Source organism: Moschus berezovskii, chromosome 4 (assembly GCF_049115385.1).
Source record: "Moschus berezovskii isolate FMDL1 chromosome 4, NW_MosBer_1.0, whole genome shotgun sequence".
In the NCBI taxonomy this organism is placed as follows: domain Eukaryota; kingdom Metazoa; phylum Chordata; class Mammalia; order Artiodactyla; family Moschidae; genus Moschus; species Moschus berezovskii.
In genome coordinates, this window is record NC_142463.1 from 101352920 (window position 1) to 101374372 (window position 21453).

General features: G+C 45.2%; 1 protein-coding gene across 1 annotated transcript in view; it reads left to right on the top strand.

The window, feature by feature from the left end:
* Positions 1-8275: 8275 nt before the first annotated feature.
* Positions 8276-21453, top strand: part of ACP6 (acid phosphatase 6, lysophosphatidic) — a 28672-nt gene continuing 15494 nt past the window's right edge. Inside the window, exons 1-4 of the mRNA XM_055402175.2 lie at positions 8276-8956; positions 16662-16790; positions 16911-17041; positions 17843-17922. Of these exons, the coding sequence (XP_055258150.1) occupies positions 8738-8956; positions 16662-16790; positions 16911-17041; positions 17843-17922 (559 nt within the window). The 5' untranslated portion in view covers positions 8276-8737. The remainder of the gene's footprint in view (positions 8957-16661; positions 16791-16910; positions 17042-17842; positions 17923-21453) is intronic.

The following is a 21453-nucleotide window of genomic DNA, read 5'->3' on the forward strand; positions in this document are numbered from 1 at the left end:
ATCTATTTCTGCTTTATTGACTATGCCAAAGCCTTTGACTGTGTCGATCACAATAAACTGTGGAACATTCTGAAAGAGATGGGAATCCCAGACCACCTGACCTGCCTCTTGAGAAACCTGTATGCAGGTCAGGAAGCAACTGTTAGAACTGGACATGGAACAACAGACTGGTTCCAAATAGGAAAAGGTGTACGTCAAGGTTGTATATTGTCACCTTGCTTATTTAACTTATATGCAGAGTACATCATGAGGAACGCTGGGCTGGAAGAAGCACAAGCTGGAATCAAGATTGCCGGGAGAAATATCAATAACCTCAGATATGCAGATGACACTACCCTTATGGCAGAAAGTGAAGAGGAACTCAAAAGCCTCTTGATGAAAGTGAAAGAGGAGAGTGAAAAGGTTGGCTTGAAGCTCAACATTCAGAAAACAAAGATCATGGCATCTGGTCCCGTCACTTCATGGGAAATAGATGGAAAAACAGTGGAAACAGTGTCAGACTTCGTTTTTTTGGGCTCCAAAATCACTGCAGATGCTGATTGCAGCCATGAAATTAAAAGACGCTTGCTCCTTGGAAGGAAAGTTATGACCAACCTTGATAGTATATTAAAAAGCAGAGACATTACTTTGCCAACCAAGGTCCGTCTAGTCAAGGCAATGGTTTTTCCCGTGGTCATGTATGGATGTGAGAGTTGGACTGTGAAGAAGGCTGATCGCCGAAGAATCGATGCTTTTGAACTGTGGTGTTGGAGAAGACTCTTGAGAGTCCCTTATACTGCAAGGAGATCCAACCAGTCCATTCTAGAGGAGATCAGTCCTGGATGTTCATTGGAGGGACTGATGCTAAAGCTGAAACTGCAATACTTTGGCCACCTCATGCGACGAGTTGACTCACTGGAAAAGACTCTGATGCTGGGAAAGGTTGGGGGCGGGAGGAGAAGGGGACGACGGAGAATGAGATGGCTGGATGGCATCACCGACTCGATGGACATGAGTTTGAGTGAACTCCGGGAGTTGGTGATGGACAGGGAGGCCTGGCGTGCTGTGATTCATGGGGTCGCGGAGAGTCGGACACGACTGAGCGACTGAACTGAACTGAACTGAACTGAACCTTTTATATTGGCTCCCTTAGGGAAGGACTCTAATCCACAAACTGGACTTGCCTCTAGAAATACTTCCACCAGAGCCCTTTACTAAGTGAGAAGTCCTTCAATAAGGAAATTCTGGCTTCTAGCAGCACGAGTAGCTTATGTGGACTAATTCAAGACTAGCCAATCAGCTTCCACATTTGAAATTTCCTCAACCCCTTAAACTTTGCCCTTATACTGGATCAAGGAGACAGGTTTGAGAGTCTTGCCTCCTTATCAGTCAACCTCAAGATAAAGTTCTTTCTTTTCTCAAAAGCCAGTGCCTTTTTATAGCTGAGTAATATTCCAAAGGGGTAAGATGGGGAGACGAAAAGATGGGTAAGATGGGGAGTGGAAGCCCACTCCAGTATTCTTGCCTGAAGAATCACATGGACAGAGGAGCCTGGTGGGCTACAGCCCATGGGGTCACGAAGAGTTGGACATGACTGAAGTCACTTAACAACAGCAAGATGGGGAGGGAGGTTTAAGAGGGAGAAGACGTGATTATGCCTGCGGCTGATTCATGCTGATGTATGGCAGAAACCATCTCAAAATAGTAATTATCCTCCAATATAAAAAAGAGAAGCCACAACCATAGTATTAGCTTCTATGTGCATTATACAGTGAGTCCTTGCTCGGTAACACTTAGAGTCCTGTTTTAGCCTTCTGTTTTTCTCCTTCTACTCTATTCACTCACCCTGGGAATCTTATCTGCTCCTTTTGTTTCAATTAATAATTATGTGCAGAGGAGTTCCACCTACATTTTCCTAGACCAAATATATCCTGAGGGATATGTAATCTAGAGGGCATTTCTATTTAAAAGCTTCACAGGTAACCTCATAATGTACATGTTCAAAATTAACTTGCTAATCTCCACTCAATCTCCCTCCAAAAGTCATTCTCTGCAAGTTGCCCAACCCAGGAACTAAGAAGTCATCCTTGACTCCTCCCTCCCTCTCACTCTCTATTATTAGCTCTCTGTCTTAAAGATTTCACACCTGGAGGCCTGCAACACCCTCACTGACCTTTCTCCAGTTTTGCCCCCTTCCAATCCAAAGAAAGCTGAGCACTGAAGAATTTATGCTTTTGAACTGTGGTGTTGGAGAGGACTCTTGAGAGTCCCTTGGACTACAAGGAAATCCAACCAGTCTATCCTAAAGGAAAGCAGTCCTGAATATTTATTGGAAGGACTGATGCTGAAGCTGAAACTCCAATACTTTAGCCACCTGATGCAAAGAATTGACTCACTAGAAAAGACCCTGATGCTGGGAAAGATTGAAGGTGGGAGGAGAAGGGGCCGACAGAGGATGAGATGGTTGGATGGCATCACTGACTCGATGGACATGAGTTTGAGTAAGCCCCAGGAGTTGGTGATGGACAGGGAGGCCTGGCGTGCTGCAGTCCATGGGGTCACAAAGAGTCGGACCTGACTGAGCTACTGAACTGAACTAGTCCGGGGTGATTTTCCTGGAGGAAAATATCACAGTTATACTAGCTATTAGATTCTAAATATTTGCTGTGGTCAAGTTTAAAATTAAGCTCCAAGCTTCCTGTCAGCCAAGGCAAAAATGAAGGAAAAGTAATCTTCATATGTTTTGCTGTTTTTTCTAATGCTAACACTAAAACAAGGTTCTCAAGAGGAGATTTATATAGGGAGCAATAAGTGATGTAATGAACAATGTCCTCAACACTATTCCTATGATATAACCTATAATTTCATCCCACAAGTATTTGTGGGGTACTTATGAGTCAGGCACTATGCTCACTCAGATCAGTTCAGTTCAGTTCAGTCACTCAGTTGTGTCCGACTCTTTGCGACCCCATGAACCGCAGCACGCCAGGCCTCTCTGTCCAACACCAACTCCTGGAGTCCACCCAAACCCATGTCCACTGAGTTGGTGATGACATCCAACCATCTCATCCTCCGTCGTCCACTTCTCCTCTTGCCCTCAATCTTTCCCAGCATCAGGGTCTTTTCAAATGAGTCAGCTCTTCACATCAGGTGTCCAAACTATTGGAGTGTCAGCTTCAACATTAGTCCTCCCAGTGATCAACCAGGACTGATTTCCTTTAAGATGGACTGGTTGGACTTGCAGGATTTCCTGCAAGATGGACTCCTTGCAGTCCAAGGGACTCTCAAGAGTCTTCTCCAACACCACAGTTTAAAGCATCAATTCTTCAGCACTCAGCTTTCTTTATAGTCCAGCTCTCACATCCATACATGACCACTGGAAAAACCATAGCCTTGACAAGACAGATCTTTGTTGACAAAGTAATGTCTCTGCTTTTTAGTATGCTGTTTAGGTTGGTCATAACTTTCTTTCCAAGGAGTAAGCGTCTTTTAATTTCATGGCTGCAATCACCATCTGCAGTGATTTTAGAGCTCAGAAAAATAAAGTCAGCCACTGTTTCCACTGTCTCCCCATCTATTTGCCACGAAGTGATGGGACCGGATGCCATGATCTTAGTTTTCTAAATGTTGAGCTTTAAGCCAACTTTTTCACTCTCCTCTTTCACTTTCAAGAGGCTCTTTAGTTCCTCTTCACTTTCTGCCATAAGGGTGGTGTCATCTGCATATCTGAGGTTATTGATATTTCTCCCAGTAATCTTGATTCCAGCTTGTGCTTCTTCCAGCCCAGCGTTCCTCATGACGTACTCTGCATATAAGTTAAACAAGCAGAGTGACAATATACAGCCTTGACGTACTCCTTTTCCTATTTGGAACCAGTCTGTTGTTCCATGTCCTCTAACTGTTGCTTCCTGACTTGCATACAGGTTTCTCAAGAGGCAGATCAGGTGGTCTGGTATTCCCATCTCTTTCAGAATTTTCCACAGTTTATTGTGATCCACACAGTCAAAGGCTTTGGCATAGTCAATAAAGCAGAAATAGATGCTTTTCTGGAACTCTCTTGCTTTTTTGATCATCCAGCAGATGTTGGCAATTTGATCTCTGGTTCCTCTGCCTTTTCTAAAACCAGCTTGAACATCTGGAAGTTCATGGTTCACATATTGCTGAAGACTGGCTTGGAGAATTTTGAGCATCACTTTACTAGTTCACTATTGGAGATAAAACAGTGAGTGTGGTTGTTTCTTACCTAATCTCATAATTCAACCTGAGTTTGGGCATAATATTAAAGCCAACCCTCTAAGGAGGGTGAAAGTAAAGCCAAGGTCACAATATCAGTTGTTCAGTGCACCCACCACCTACTACCCCCAACCCTTGCTGCTCTGCAGTCCCAGAGCATGATTTCAGGATTTCTAGTCTTTCTTTTATCTTTTTAAAAAACTTTTAATCTTGTATTGGGGTATAGCCGATTAACAATGTTATGATTGTTTCAGGTGGACAGAAAAAGGACTCAGCCATACATATACATTGTATCCATTCTCTCCCAAACTCCTCTCCTATCCAGTCTAGCCTTTCTTTTAAAATGCAATTTATTAACATGGCCCGGACCACTGTATACAGCACACCAAATATTCATAGGATTCCCCAAGTGTTATCTCACATGTGCTGAGAAACAGGGCTTTTATTAATAAACAACCTCAAGGAATCTATCATTTTTCCAACCTTAATCTCTCTGGCTTCTGGCAAAGGTCTGCTGCTAAGACTGCTCCCCATGTCAACCACACACTTGTGTCCTGACAGCATGCACTCTACCAGGTCAAAGGTGCTGCTCACGATGCCTGACAAGACTGTGCTGAGGCTGCCAGGGAACAGCATGTGGACTAGGCTGACCTATCCATTACGCAGAAGGGAATGAACCTAGATGCCAACATTACATTGCCCTGGAGCTGCTCTGACATCCTAGAACGACCAGGGCTCCTGTAGCTGCTCAAATGCCAGGGCCCTTCTGTACTCAAGTCACACCACATTTTCGCTCAACCGCTGAGAACATTTTTCCCCACTGAGGTTACATTTCATCACTCAGTTTCCGAAGCAGTGTTGTCTAGTGCTTCTGATACCTTACTTAGGCTAGAGAAACAGCTTTCAGTTTTTAATAATATCAGAACACACAATAAGACTCTGAGAAGTGAGTCCATGGGCCAGGCCAGGGAGAAAACTGTGACAATGTGCAGTGTTTCGAAATGACCCCTCCCAATGATAGGACATTCAGAATTTTCTAGCCTGATGAAGAAATTTAGACTCATGTCAGGAGCCATACTCCATAAGTATGTTGCCTTTACATCTGACCCAGTTTGACACAATGATAGAATTCAGAATGATACAAGAACTGGTTGGATGTTGTTAAAAAGAAAACCACAAGCCCCAAATGGCATTGTTTGTGTTGCCAAAATCTTGGCTCTCTGTGCACTGATACCAGACAAATACAGGGACAGTTATGGAGGAGAAGGAAAGTATGGCTTTATTATTTTGCCAGGCAAAGGGGGAACACAATAGGCTAGTACCTCAAGAACTGTGCCCCCCTCCCTCGTGAGTAGGAGGAGATTATATAGTCAGGCAGGATATGTGATAAGTCAGTAACAGTCTTCATTCTTTCTTCTTTAAAGTTTCAAAAGTGTGGGGTTGCTGACAAGATTAGGGTGTGTGCAGGGTCTCAAGTGACTCATCTCCTAATCCTGTCTCTAGGACAGCAAGGAGATCAAACCAGCCAATCCTAAAGGAAATCAACCCTAAATAGTCATTGGAAGGACTGATGCCGAAATTCCTATACTTTGGCCACCTGATGTGAAGACTCATTGGAAAAGACCCTGATGCTGGGAAATATTGAGGGCAGGAGGAAAAGGGGGTGACAGTGGGTGAGATGATAGGATGGCATCACCGATTCAATGGACACGAGTTTGCGCAAACTCCAGAAGATGGTGAAGGACAGGGAAACCTGGCAGTGCTGCAGTTCACAGGGTTGCAAAGAGTCAGACATGACTTAGAGACTGAACAACAACAACTGGTCCCTTTAATCTTGCCTCAGGTGGTTTCATGAGTCTTTCTCCTTTGAGTAGTAACTGTTCTGCCCTTTGGAACTCAGAGAAGGTCATGGAGGCTGGAGTCTTGCCTACAAGGAATGGGGGACAAAAAGGCCTCCAGGCCCAGGATCCCACAAGGCCCTGCTCAGCATCACTTGGACTAAAGTCCGTGGTACCAAACCTAGATTTAGTATCTCTGTCAAATTGCAGTTTTAACCTCCCCTAGAAATGTAATGTTAATGGACCAGTCTGGAATTTTCTCGTTAAGCACCAGTAAGTTAAGCTGTCACAGGGTCCCTCTCCATCAACTCCCCCATCCCCAGATGCAAAAGAGGCAGTCTGCATGATAAAACCCTTGCCAGTTCCTTTCTCCTTCCTCTTCCCAGTAGGGGAATTCTTCTTTTCTTTTATTACTACCATCTTTTCTTTTGTTAATACTTTCTTGCTCCCCCCTATGAAAAACCTTCCATTTTGTACAACCCCTCCCAGCACCCTTCTAGTTGCTAGATGGGGTGCTGCCGAATTCATGCATAGTTGAATAAAAACAATTAAATCTTCAAATTTACTCAGTTGAATTTTTTTTTTTTGAATTTAAAAAAAAATGTCAATATACTCAGACTCTCCTCACAACTTGACCTTTGCCTTGAGGACACAGATGTGCCCTGTTGCAAAGACCTGGAACAGAAGTTTGGAGCCGCAGTATACTCATGAGAAACCAGACCAGCAGGTGGTTTAGGCTAGCTAAGGTGCTTACCCACTGGGACATCTACAGATAAGGCCTGGATTTTTCCACTAGAAATATTCTGGATACAAGTAACGCATCAATGGGCTTGAACTTCTATATGTTTGCAACCAAATAGGAAAAGGAGTACATCAAGGTTGTATATTGTCACCCTGCTTACTTATGTACCTGCCTGCAGAGTACATCATGAGGAACGATGGGCTGGAAGAAGCACAAGCTGGAATCAAGATTGCCGGGAGAAATATCAATAACCTCAGATATGCAGATGACACCACCCTTATGGCAGAAAGTGAAGAGGAACTCAAAAGCCTCTTGATGAAAGTGAAAGAGGAGAGTGAAAAAGTTGGCTTGAAGCTCAACATTTAGAAAACTAAGATCATGGCATCCGGTCCCATCACTTCGTGGCAAATAGATGGGGAAACAGTGGAAACAGTGGCTGACTTTATTTTTCTGAGCTCTAAAATCACTGCAGATGGTGATTGCAGCCATGAAATTAAAAGACGCTTACTCCTTGGAAGGAAAGTTATGACCAACCTAGACGGCATATTAAAAAGCAGAGACATTACTTTGTCAACAAAAGTCCGTCTAGTGAAGGCTATGGTTTTTCCAGTGGTCATGTATGGATGTGAGAGTTGGACTGTGAAGAAAGCTGAGTGCTGAAGAATCGATGCTTTTGAACTGTGGTGTTGGGGAAGACTCTTGAGAGTCCCTTGGACTCCAAGGAGATCCAACCAGTCCATTCAAAAGGAGATCAGTCCTGGGTGTTCCTTGGAAGGACTGATGCTAAAGCTGAAACTCCAATACTTTGGCCACCTCATGTGAAGAGTTGACTCACTGGAAAAGACTCTGATGCTGGGAGGGATTGGGGGCAGGAAGAGAAGGGGACGACAGAGAATGAGATGGCTGGATGGCATCATCGACTCGATGGACATGAGTTTGAGTGAACTCGGCGAGTTTGTGATAGACAGGGAGGCTTGGCATGCTGTGATTCATGGGGTCGTAAAGAGTCGGACACGACTGAGCGACTGAACTGAACTGAACCCTCTTTAAACATATAAGTGGGATATCAAATGATTAAATATAAAGCCCCCCTCCCGCCAACCCCCGTTTAGCCAAGAGTAATCATTCAGTAAGTGGTGCCTTGGCTCTTAACTCAGTAACTTCAACTTCAAGGAAGTCTTCTATGCTCCCTGGACTCCAAATAGATGATCTACATTACCCAATTCTATCTACCCCTTTATTCATGTCTCCTACCCCAATCAGCCTGGCAAACTCGCCAATTCATTCCCACACACTGGCCGCCCTGCCCCAGAAACTTGCAACCTGCTAGCCTACCAGGCTAGGCCCACTGCGGAGGGCCGGGTAATACCTCCAACTAAGGCCTGCGGCGCGCAGCCTTGTGGGAGTTGTAGTTCTCGCAACTCAGAGTCCCCGGACAGGCGTCACCACGGGACTCGTTTTCCCGTGCTCCTTTGCGCAGGTCCGCTTGGGGCAAGTCCCTGGGTAGGTGACAAAGTGTTTCCCAGCTTGCTTATAAAAAAGTGGAGTTCAGCGGTCCTTGTTAATGGAGCCACTGCCACGGAGGAACTCAAGGCGTGTTTCTGCCCCGTCAAGAGTGCTGGAGGCCGAACTTGAAATACAAGTTTAAGGTTCCCTAGAGGACGAAAGATCAGGAGCTGAGCTCCCGGCTCCCGGTATCCCCGCCCAGTCTGCTGCAGGAGCGGCCAACCCCGACCCGGGTTAAAACTCCCGGGAAGTCTTCGCTGCTCCCACTCTGGGTCCCCTTGAAAGCTGGGAGTCGTAGTGGTCGCAACCTGGGCGGCTGGATGTGTGCGCCCTCCGGTTCCCGGGAACTTAGGGGAGGCTGCTGAGCCCCGTCGCCCGCGGGGGACTTGTATTCGCTTTCTGCACTCTCACCACGAAGGGCAGCCCAAGGGTTTCCACCATGATCTCCCGGGTCTTCAAGCTGCGCTTGTGGGCCCCCGTGGGCGTCCTGACCTCGCTAACCTACTGCCTCCACCAGCGGCGGGTGGCCCTGGCCGAGCCTGGGGGGGCGGACGACCAGAATCCTGTCGACCGAAGCCTGTTGGAGTTGAAAATGGTGCAAGTCGTGTTTCGACACGGGGCGCGGAGCCCTCTCAAGCCGCTCCCGCAGGAGGACCAGGTGAGAGACCGGCACGGTTGGGGAGCGAGAACTGTGTGGCCAGCTAGTGGCGGGCCAGGGTCTTTGCCCCAACGCACACCACCTTTGGAATTTTACTCTCACGGAGCGGGAATTCGGACTGGGTTCTGAGGAAGGGAAAACAGGGTGAACAAAGGTGCTGATCACGTACCCCCAACCCCTCCCTTCCCCCTCGGACACGCGGATTGTGGGGCAGCCCGGAAACTTCACATGGCTGTGATGTAGCCCAGCTAGTAGTAGTGTGCTTCCTGCTAGGTGCGTATAAATTGCCTAGGGATCTTGTTAAAATGCGGATTCAGTAGATGTGGGCGCCTGAAACTCTGTATTTCTAGTGAGTATTTGTGGGAACTTGAATACAAGGGTGTAATAAAGTTCTGTGTGACCATTTGAATGGTTGTCAAAGAGTTGCAGGGATCTTTGTGACAGGAACCAACCTGACTGGGATCACAGTGCATAAGAGAGGTTAATAATGCCTTTGGAAAGGGACCTCCGTGGCGGCTCAATGGTGGCTCCTGCCAATGCAGGAGACAGGGATTCGATTCCCTGGATGGGGAAGATCCGGGCAGAAGGAAATGGCAACCCACTCCAGTATTCTTGCCTGGAAAATCCCATGGACAGAGGAGCCTGGCGGGCTATAGTCCATGGGATTGCAAAAGAGTTGGAGTGACTTAGCGACTAAGCAACAAAACCAGCACCACTTTTGGGAACAGATTTTACCTCAACTTTCTCTCCGGGTTTGCCGGAGACCAATTGAGATCCTGAAGATTTTTTTTGCCTACAAGTGCTGTATCTTGGGGCTTTCCTTTTTCATTCTGGGTTCCTAAACTTACTGTAGAAGAGATCTGAGGTAGGGAAAAAAGCAAAATTAATTGACCAGTCTTAAAATCCACCTGGTTTTGCTCAGGATAATTATGATTAAAGTACAAATAGCCGGTTTTGAAGATGATTACCCTTTCTGGATTTGATTCTTGGGGAGACCCAGTAAAGATCTCTGGCCTTCCATAGCAGGCAGGCCTGTGATTAAAGAATTGTCTTCCTAATGAGGATAAATAGGCAACCTGGAATTCCCAGGCTTCCAGGTGGCAAATGTACCTGTGGGGTGCTTTTGCATTGTTGGTTCTCCAGGTTGATGTTGGAGCAGGTTCAGCAGGATGTCCAAATTGATATTAGGCATACTCATGACAGTTGCTTTTAAGATATCCTTAGGGTTCTACAACTCACGGTGTACAACTGAAAACCCAGTTTTTAAAGTGGGCCACACGTGAAATCAAACCTCAAAGCATCTCCCACATAATAAATCTTGGTAGGCACTTAATTCTGTTATCAAGTTTCTATTTAGCCTTTCTATATGACTATCCCACATTCTATCTGGAACCTGAACTTCACTCCTTTTCTTCTCTTTCTTTCCTTATTCGAATATTTGGATCTTTTCCCAGTCTCTTACTTTGCCTTTTTATATTAGATCACTAAATTTTCCTTCTAGTTTTGTACATAGCCCAAGTCTTGTGTACTCCCCTTTCTTCTCCATTTATTCTTGGTACAGAATTGTTATTCAATCACTCAGTTGTGTCCAGCTCTTTGCAACCCCATGGACTGCAGCATGCCAGGTTTCCCTGTCCTTCACTATCTCCCAGAGCTTGCTCAGCCTCATGTCCATTGAGTCGGTGATGCCATCCAACTGTCTTGTCCTCTGTCATCCCCTTCTCCTCTTGCTTTCAAACTTTCCCAGCATCAGTGTCTTTTCTAATGAGTTGGCTCTTTGCAACAGGTGGCCAAAGTATCGGAGCTTCAGTATGAGTCCTTCCAATGAATATTCAGGATTGATTTCCTTTAGGATTGACTGGTTTGATCTCCTTGTGGTCCAGGGTACTCTGCAGAGTCTTCTCCAACACCACAGTCAAAAAGCATCAGTTCTTTGGTACTCAACCTTCTTTATGGTCCACCTCTCACATTCATACATGACTACTGGGAAAACCCATAGCTTTGACTAGACAGACCTTTGCTGGCAAAGTAATGTCTCTGCTTTTTAATATGCTGTCTAGCTAGGTTGGTAATAGCTTTTCTTCCGAGGAGGAAGCGTCTTTTGATTTCATGGCTGCAGTCACTATCTGCAGTGATTTTGGAGCCCAAGAATAAAAGTCTGAATGTGCAGGCCTGGACCTCTTTCAGACAGTATATGTGTTCCCTGAAGGAACCGGAAAAAGATTTAGATTCTTTTAGGGCTTTCTCCTGAGCCAGTGGGTGTGTGATGGGTATCTCTGCCTTTGTTGGAAGGGGCAGTAGCTAAGGTAGAATGCCGACTTCATTCATCTTCTGTTTTGTAGCCACAAAATATGGTGCATTTGAATCCTTTGTCTCATTTTGCAATTAAATAAGGCACATTACCACTCAGGCCAGCTCACATTTTCAGATGTAGATGCACTGAACGCCTTTGGTTATTCTGTATAAAGTCTTGTGCATAAAAGCAAGGGATATAACCAACCTTTGTTCAACTTAGGCTATAAGTGGGTGTCATCAGCCTCCTGTGACTTGTTTATGGCTATTCTATCAGGATTTTTTTCCAGGCTCCAGGTTGATAGAGGTTGTTAGGTTCTGCTATTAATTAGAGTCAGAAAGGACTATTTGGCAGCAGTTCTAAAACTAAAATTGCCTTTGGTAGATATTTCCAGACTTCTGACTGGTTTATAGATAAACATCTAACAAGTCAATGCATTCATTATCTCACAAATCCTTAGAAAATATCATTGTTTAAAACTAGATGTTTTATTGAGTTTTTTTTTATGATTGAATGACTGATGATTAACCTGTCTCCCTGAAAGTATTGTGTCTGTGCTCTGGAAATAAAACTCTGGTCATTTTCTCTTATTGTTAGATTAGATGCAAGTATGCTTTCCAAAGATAAATTTGACCCTACTTCTGGATTTTTGTCAGCTTCTCTCTTTCATGGCAAGATAGCCCCCAACCCAGGAAGACTCCAGTTTTTAGAAAATAAAGTCCAATGCGTTCAAACTCCACAGTTCATAAAGACATTGCTGCTAAGTTGCTTCAGTCGTTTCCGACTCTGTGCCACCCCATAGACAGCAGCCTACCAGGCTTCTCCATCCCTAGGATTCTCCAGGCAAGAACGCTGGAGTGGGTTGCCATTGCCTTCTCCAATGCATGAAAGTGAAAAGTGAAAGTGAAGTTGCTCAGTCATGTCGGACTCTTCTCAACCCCATAGACTGCAGCCTACTAGGCTCCTCCATCCATGGGAGTTTCCAGGCAAGAGTACTGGAGTGGATTGCTATTGCCTTCTCTGTATGAAGACATTAGAGTCCACATTTATTCTATAGTTTAAATGAGCCGGGAAGAATAATGTCAGGTGGGCTGGGAAGGATGATATCAGTGTCATTGTAGATTAACACTTATTCAAAGCTCAGCTAAGATAAGTGGTTTTCAGGAAGCATTACATAAAGATGTGCCAGTCAGTCCATTAATTCCTGTGCAGTGGTGGTTCTTAACCTTGGTGGGACATTGGGTTCAACTGGGGAACTTTAAAAAATACTGAAGCCTAGGTTTCTCTCCCAGAAATTCTGATTTAATTGACTCAGAGTATCCAGTCATGATAAAAGCTTCTCTGGTGAAGCTTTATAATTATCTAGACTGAGTAGCATTTAAAAAAACTGAGCCCCATCCCTGGGAGACTTGGTTGTGATTAAACCATGTGGGGCTCAGGCATCAGTAACTTTAAAAATTTTTTCCAGCTATAGTAGTGTGCAGTGTGCAAGCTTTCATATCATTAGTTTATTCTGAAAACTGCACCTGGAAGTTTTTGTTTACTTTTATGTAGATTTTTTTTTTTTCCTTTTACCTGGAATGTAACATATTGATCCCTGTATAGTATTGTCTTCATGGAAATGTGCTTTGGTGAGATGCTATCATTCTGTGTCGAGGGAACAGTGAGAAACAATCCCACAAAACTCACTGCTGTGACTACTGAAAAGATGTTCATTATATTACTCTATCCTCTTTATGAGGACCCTTGGGAGGAATTTGTCTGTTCACTTGAGAAATGGTGTGCTTCTGAACAGTTGGCTTGCCTTTATCTTTAAGCTTGTCTAGCTGATCAGGTTTCTCCTTTTACATAAAAGCCAGAAAGCTTAGTGCTGAATCTTTTGGCCCACCTACAGTAAGTATATAGATCTTCACAGCATGTATTAATATTTTTTGAGAAACTTTATTGCTGTATCCATTTTTTTGGTTGCTCTACTCACTTGCTTTTGTCTTTCTTTTCGACTTTAAATTGGTTATCTTGGGAATTCCCTGGCGGTCCAGAGGTTAGGATTCCATGCTTTCACTGCTGAGGGCACAGGTTCAATCCCTGGTCAGGGAACTAAGATCCCACAAGCCTCATGGTATAGCCAAAAAGTAAATAAATCGGTTATCTTGCTATGTTTTAGGTATTGCTACCACCTACTTCAAGTTCGTTCTTGAAAATGGAGTATAAATAAATAAAATTATAAAGTTACTCTTTGCTGCTGACTCTGGACTGAAAAACAGGAGCAAGAATGACAGAATGTATGTGGGATGGACACTGTGTGTGGAACTGATGTATCATCCATTCTTGAAAGTCTGAAAACATGTATTTTAGACTTGACGTGACCTAGACCTCAGGAGTCATCTCCTAGGAGAACCAGAGGTCCTCTGTTGGTGGACACACCTAACAGAAGAAGACTTTTTAGTGTGGCTGAGCAGGCCTTATGGACCTGGTGTCGGAACCTGTGCTCAGACACTGCACTTACAAGGATGGATAATTCAATCTCAGCTATAAAAAAGAAGAGTTTACAGTGTGATGAAGAAGAGAGACAAAACGGACTCCAGTTATGGGAATATGCTGGGAATGCTGGAAACTCAGAGGGGATATCTCAAACTTAAATTGTACAAAACTGAACTCAGTTTGTTAACTGTTCTGTCTTAGCCTCAGTTTTAGTCAAGAAGTACCTCCATTACCCCTTACCACATCATGCACCCAGACTCCAAGTGAAAGTAATTTTTTTCTTTATTCTTTCTTGTTCACCTACCAATATAGCTTTCAAAAAAAAGAAAGAAAGAAAAAGCTTTTATCTACTTACTTGCCAGGACTGAAGCAATGTCTTGAGTTCACCCCTTCTGTTCTGACCGCTTAGATGAGCCCTTAGGTGCTTGCTGGCTCCAGTACAGACATCTTGAAATTGGCTTTTTCTGGGTTGAGTCTTCCCAATTCAGTTGTGATCTATCTGAAAGTCTTCAAACCATTCTGTAGAGCCTGTGGGCGAAAGGGATGCTGCTCTGAGTTCCCACTCCTGCTTCAGCTAGAGAAACTCCAGGCCTTTTGTGGCTGAGTAATATTCCATTGTATGAATATACCACGACTTCTTTATCCATTTCTCTGTTGATGGACATCGAGGTTGTTTCCATGTCCTGGCTATTGTAAGTATTGCTGCTCTTTACAGTGGCTATTGTAAATATTGAGGTACGTGTATCTTTTAGAATTGTGGTTTTCTCAGGGTATATGCCCAGTAGTGGGATTGCAGGTCACATGGTAGATTTATTCCTAGTTTTTAAAGGAATCTCCATACTGTTTTCCATAATGGCTATATCAGTTTACATTCCCACCAGCAGTGTAGGAGGGTTCCCTTTTCCCTACATCCTTTCCAGCATTTGCTGTTTGTAGATTTTTTTTTTTTTTTTGTTATGATGGCCATTCCAACTGGTATGAGGTGATACTTCGTTGTAGTTTTGATTTGCATTTCTCTAATAATGAGCAATGTTGAGCATGTTTTCATGTATTAGTAATAAGGTTTTATGAAGCTTCCCTGGTGGCTCAGTAGTTCCAGTGCAGGAAAGATGGGTTCACTTCTTGGGTCAGGAAGATCCCTTGGAGAAGGAAATGACAACCCACTTCAGTATTCTTGTCTAGGAAATCCCATGGACAGAGGAGCCTGACAGGCTATAGTCCATGGGGTTGCAAAAGAGTCGGACACGGCAGAGTGACTAAAAACAACAACAATAAGGATTTATACTCTAATAATAAGATAAAAGAAGGACCAGTGGGAGTGACATTTTCTTCTAGCCAGTGATCCACAGGGTTTGGGGTGGAAATGAGGGAGCAATGGGAAGAGTCAGGTTTGAGTTCTAAGGATTAGAATTGGGGTAGCCTTGAGAGTCATACCACCCTTATGGCAGAAAGTGAAGAGGAACTCAAAAGCCTCTTGATGAAAGTGAAAGAGGAGAGTGAAAAAGTTGGCTTGAAGCTCAACATTCAGAAAACTAATGGGACCATGGCATCTGGTCCCATCACTTCATGGGAAATAGATGGAGAAACAGTGGAAACAGTGTCAGACTTTATTTTTTTGGGCTCCAAAATCACTGCGGATGCTGATTGCAGCCATGAAATTAAAAGACGCTTACTCCTTGGAAGGAAAGTTATGACCAACCTAGATAGCATATTAAAAAGCAGAGACATTACTTTGCCAACAAAGGTCCGTCTAGTGAAGGCTATGGTTTTTCCAGTGGTCATGTATGGATGTGAGAGTTGGACTGTGAAGAAAGCTGAGTGCTGAAGAATTGATGCTTTTGAACTGTGGTGTTGGAGAAGACTCTTGAGAGTCCCTTGGACTGCAAGGAGATCCAACCAGTCCATTCTAAAGGAGATCAGTCCTGGGTGTTCATTGGAAGGACTGATGCTAAAGCTGAAACTCCAGTACTTTGGCCACTTCATATGAAGAGTTGACTCACTGGAAAAGACTCTGGTGCTGGGAGGGATTGGGGGCAGGAGGAGAAGGGGACGACAGAGAATGAGATGGCTGGATGGCATCACCGACTCTATGGACATGAGTTTGAGTGAACTCTGGGAGTTGGTGGTGGACAGGGAGGCCTGGCGTGCTGTGATTCATGGGGTTGCAAAGAGTCGGACACGACTGAGCGACTGAACTGAATTGAACTGGGAGTCATAATAAGTTGGGAAGAGGAGCTGGCATATGGAATTAGAAGGAAAGACTGGTTTTTAAAATTGAGTCATCACATCCGCCTCAATGAGTGTAAGAATTTTATGGGCTGTTGGAGCTATGAGGCCTATGACTACTTGTTATGTTTTGAAAACCAGTACAGCTGGGGCAGGAGCCAGATTATGGGGAGTAAAGGAAGATGGTAAAAAGTGAAGGTTTCTTAGAGGGCAGCTACTTGTTTGAGAAATTGGATGAAAGGAAGAGATATATTTAGTAGTTCAAGGGGCATTAAGTAGAGTCTTTAACGAGGGGCCACAAAACCATGCAGGTTGATTCCTTAAAAATTCTTACAAGTATATGGTCACTGAGATTGTATTATATTCATTCATCTGTTCATTCATTCACCAAGTATTGGGTGCCAGGCCCTCTGGCTGCTTCTACCCTTTACTTCAGTCTGGGCTTGTTGCCAGAATAACTCCTCATCAGTGAGTACTAGTGTGGCAATTACAGGACTTGGGCTGAGGACACCTGGAATAGTAAATTACAGTCATTTCTTCCCTTAATTGGAGCTGGAGTTGAAGTTTCTTTCCTTCTTCCCATCCTTCTTGGGAAGGTTGCTCGTCTAGCATCAGTGTGATTCTAGCTATGTGCTGCCAGATGTTAACGCTCTAAGTTTCCAGAACCTTTTTAAGCAATGTGTTGTTTTTTTGTGCTCACCGCAGGTAGAGTGGAAGCCCCAGCTATTCGAGGTCCCACCCCAAACTCAGCTTGATTACACAGTCACCAATCTTGCTGGTGGCCCGAAACCACACTCTCCTTTCGACTCTCAGTACCGTGAGACCACGCTGAAGGTGAGCGATGCTTTCCTGCTCCCTGAAGCGCCTTGCAGAGCTGTGATGGTCCGCCCTGGGCCGAGGTTATTTAGCAGGGTGTGAGATTTCTTCATTCTTCTCTCCCCTCCTACACCTCAGGGGGGCATGTTTGCTGGACAGCTGACCAAGGTGGGCATGGAGCAGATGTTTGCCCTTGGGGAGAGGCTGAGGAAGAACTACGTGGAGGACATCCCCTTTCTTTCACCAACCTTCAACCCACTGGAGGTCTTGTGAGTCACTTGAGAAAGGATTATAGCACCCAGTGTCAGGTCTTGGGTGTGAGAAAACCTGTCCTGACCCTCTGTGTGGTTCCCACTCTCATCCAAGGTAGTCTAGGTGGGAGATGTGAGGATGATTTGGTTGCAACCTGTCGCCCATTGATCGCCAGGGTTGATTTTGCTCATCTGGCTGGCTAGGCTGGTGTCCCCTTCCTCTCCCACTGCTCTGTGTATATCCCTCCTGATGCTGCATGCTCGGTCGAAGAGGACGACCTTCCCTGAGGGAGGAGAACCGTTCTTCGGTCAAGGGTATACAAGAAGCTGCGTTCCCTTGCTTGAACCTCCTAGGCAGTCTGGGGACATTTAACCTAATATGATAGGATTTGGAGAACAAGCGGTCCCTGGAGGTCATGTTCACTGGCCCTCAGGTCCCTTGGGCAGCTATCCCACAGAGAGAGAAAGGGTATTTCCCAGCCCTCTAGCTCCCTTTTGGGGCTTCCCCAGTGACTTAGATGGTAAAGAATCTGCCTGCAGTACAGGAGACCCAGGTTCGATCCCTGGGTTGGGAAGATACCCTGGAGAAGGGAATGGCAACCCACTCCAGTATTCTTGCCTGGAGAATTCTATGGACAGAGGAGCCTGGCAAGCTATAGTCCATGGGGTTGCAAAGAATCAGGCACAACTGAGTGACTAACACTGTAGTAGCTCCCTTTATGTAGTTTAGAAAGCCTATGAGTGCTCTGTGGAATAAGGTAGTGTGCACATGTAAATCTTCCTTCTGTCAGTTTCTTTATGTTTTTGTTTTGTTTCCAGCATCCGTTCCACTAACATCTATCGGAACCTGGAGTCTACCCGCTGTTTGCTGGCTGGACTTTTTCAGCATCAAAAAGAAGGTTCGAGTTCAGGGTCTACAAGTCAGCCCCTGTCCCTGAGGTGCCTTTTCGTCTTGCTTCCGAAGCCCCACTCTCTCTTTCTTGATGTCTGTCCCCACTGGGGTCTCTCTCCGCCTGCTCCTGGGGCCTCTCTGGCGTACCAGCTGTGTGGCGGGCCCCTCGCTGTCTGGCCTGCCGCTGCACCTGCCAGCCTGACCTCACACCTACACCGACATGTCAGCTGCTCCGATGCACCCCTGGCTCCTGACTTTTTCTCTCAAGTGTCTGCACAAGCTGCATAAGGTAGCTGCAGCCAGGTTTTTCAAACAGTACCTGGGGCTTTTTGTTTAGTTGAGACACTGCTGGGAAGGAAAGAGAGTAAGAGGAACTCTTTACTGGGACCCAGGCCTGCTGCCACGGTCCTGCTCTCGGTGATAATACACAGCATAACCCAGGCGGTGTTAACAGTGTCCCATATGGCCTTTCCCAGTTAAGGAAGTCTGTTGAGTTTGGGTTTTGACATATTCAGCCAGTGAATGATCACAGTAGTGGGTTCTGCAACTTTTTAACCTCAAGGACTACGTTTATTATTTTCCCTTATGGATCTCATGTATTTGAGGGCTTTTGACTATCAAGTGAAGCTGCATTTTGTCATTTGTAATTGATTCAAATTTACACTTAATTACTGGTATGAGTTTCAGATCATGACCCCGCCAATATTAAAATACTCAAATGATGCCATAAGGCAAAAGTTCTTGTTACTTTGTTTAGCTTTTTTAGCAGTATCTCAAATTGAGATAAAATTTCCATCAGGCTTTTAAAAAATGTGTAAGATACAGAACCTCCAGACCAAAGGAGGCTGGCCTTGCCCCTAGCTGGTTTGGGTATGGCTGCTAATTCTGGCTGACACTGGCTGAACACAAATAGCCTGAGTAACAGAGCTACTTACTCTGTAGCCTGCTCCTTACCTTTTGGGAGCCCCTGAGCTTAGGAATAGTCTACAGTGCCTGGCCTTCTGAAAATGGTTCACTTGCTCAGCTTCTGAAAGGCAAATGTCCTGTCCCCAGAACCACCTGAAGTATAAGTAATGTAGAAAGGGTGTTTTTTGGTAACAGCCTGATCTACAGGTGGGTCTCAGACTCAGGCTGCCCCAGGTTTCCTGCGAGGAAGGAAGTGGTATCATCACCAGCTGCTGGTGTGGCTGCCTGGGTAGACGCTCCCTGGACTCAGAGAGCCTCACACTCCAACTTGACTTGTGACCTGGCTACTTCCGTGCCTTGGCCAGGATCATGGGATTTGGATAGACGAAAGAACCCCACAAGGAGCTAACATTGGTGGGAGTGGTTCAACTTTGGGATATCGTGTCAAGAAGTCCTAGTGAAGTCCAAGAAGGTTTTGAGTAAGCTCCAGAGAATCAGTCTGGTGGGGAAGGGCTGGAGGGTATTGCTCTGTATCACTTGGTCATTCATGGCTTCAATACATATCTGAGTGCTAGCTCAGATATACCTTATTTATCATAAACTGAAGGTCTGTTATCCAGACATATGACAGGTACCAGGTAGGAATTACCATGTGTTAATTGGAGGCTTAAATCATAGTTACTATTATTCTCACATTTAAAGGACTCACTGTACATGAAACGTGGTTCTAAGAGCTTTGCAGATACTGACTTAATTCTTGTGATGACCCTGTGAAATAGGTAGCATCCCTGTTTTACAGATAAGAGAACTAAGGCAGAGGCTAAAGAACTGTCTGAGGTACACAAAGCTAGTAAACGGAGGAGCTGGGATTCAAGTTTAGGCAGTCTGGTTTCCCAGTCCATACTTTTCACTCTTGTGCCATCTTGCTTCTCAGAAGACTTGGGTGTCTGGAGAGGGCCTCTGATCTTGAGGTCTGTTTTACAATGTGTCCTGCAGAACTCCAGGATTCTTCAGAGGGGTCAGGAGCTACAGAAAAGGAGTGGGTTGGGGCATGCAAGTACACCGTGCTTCAGACCCCTGCCTTGTTCCTTGACCCCTTTTCTTTTATTACCTTAGTTCATAGTGGGAGAAAAAAGCTCCCGCTGCTTTAGAAACAGTTGGAAATTGCTGATACTAGTCTCACCCCTTCAATTTACACGTGAGCCCCAAAGAAGAGAAGTGACTTTCCAAAGTCATCCTGCTGGTTGGTTGTAGATTCAGGGCTAAACTCATGACACAGTCTGATTTCCTCCTCCTGTCCAGACCAGCCAAGTGTGTGTGAATTCTGGTATTCTGCTCAAGTCACCATAGGCTGCTCTTTAATCCTGAGGTTTTTACTATCAGTAGTTTGTTTGGGAATGGTAGTTCTTTGGGGTTTGGATTCACCTGAGGGCTTCCCAGGTGGCACTAAAGAATCTGCCTGCCAATGCAGGAGATGCAAGAGACGTAGGTTTGATACCTGGATTGGGAAGATCACCTGGAATAGGAAATGGCAACACACTCAGTATTCATGCCTGGAAAATTCCATGGGCCGAGGACTTGGCAGGCTATAGTCCGTGGGGCCGCAAAGAGTTGAATACAACTGAGTGACTGACCACATAATATAGCAATCATTCCACAGATTGACCTCAGTGAATTCCATAAAGCTCCTCTGCCATCAGAGAAGAAGAGGCTTGAGCTGTGTAGAACAGGACGCTGGTGCAGAGCAAAGCATGGAAAGGTGTTAAAGCACCTCCTTTGGGCATTGATAGGAGACGGGTACCTGTCAGCTCTGAGCAGGAGCTCTGCTGTGAGGTGTGTAAGAAACACTGTAGTCTATAATTTTTGGTTTCTGCTAGTGCATCTAGAAGCCTGGCTTTTCTTTTGGGCAAGGCCATGGGGTCTTAGAGGATTTGTGACCCTGTGGGCACCTTTCTCAGATTGTTTCATAAGTCACCATATTGGTGTATGCATGCATGCATGCCAAGTTGCTTCAGTCGTGTCCGACTCTTTGTGACCATATGAACTGTAGTCCGCCAGGGTCCTCTGTCCATGGGATGTTCCAGGTAAGAATAATGGAGTGGGTTGTCATGCCCTCCTCCAGGGGATCTTCCCAACCCAGGGATTGAACCCACGTCTTACTTCTGCATTGGCAGGAAGGTTCTTTACCACTAGTGCCACCTGGAAAGCCCATATTGGCCTATAGGATTGGACTCTGCAAAGCAAGAAAATCACCTTGTTCTGCTAAAGTAAGAGATGGCCCATTTGTTAGAATCTCCGAGTGCTGGTAGTATCTTGAGGCAGGCATTTTTTTGGGAATGCGTCATAGATGTGCCTGGAGTAGGAAATAGCTACCCACTGCAGTATTGTTGCCTAGAAGATCCCATGGACAGGGGAGCCTGGCAGGCTACAGTACATAGGGTTGCAAAGAGTCAGACATGACTGAGCATGGATGTGCCAGTCTGATCAAGTCTGTACCTTCTCCAGGATATAGGTAGCCCAGCAGGAGAGGTTGTGCTAGACAGAACTGGGCTGCTGTGTGCTTTCTCAGACCACAGGGGAGCTCCTATTGGCAAAGCCAGGGCATATTGAAGGCATTCACTGTCCTTAAGGA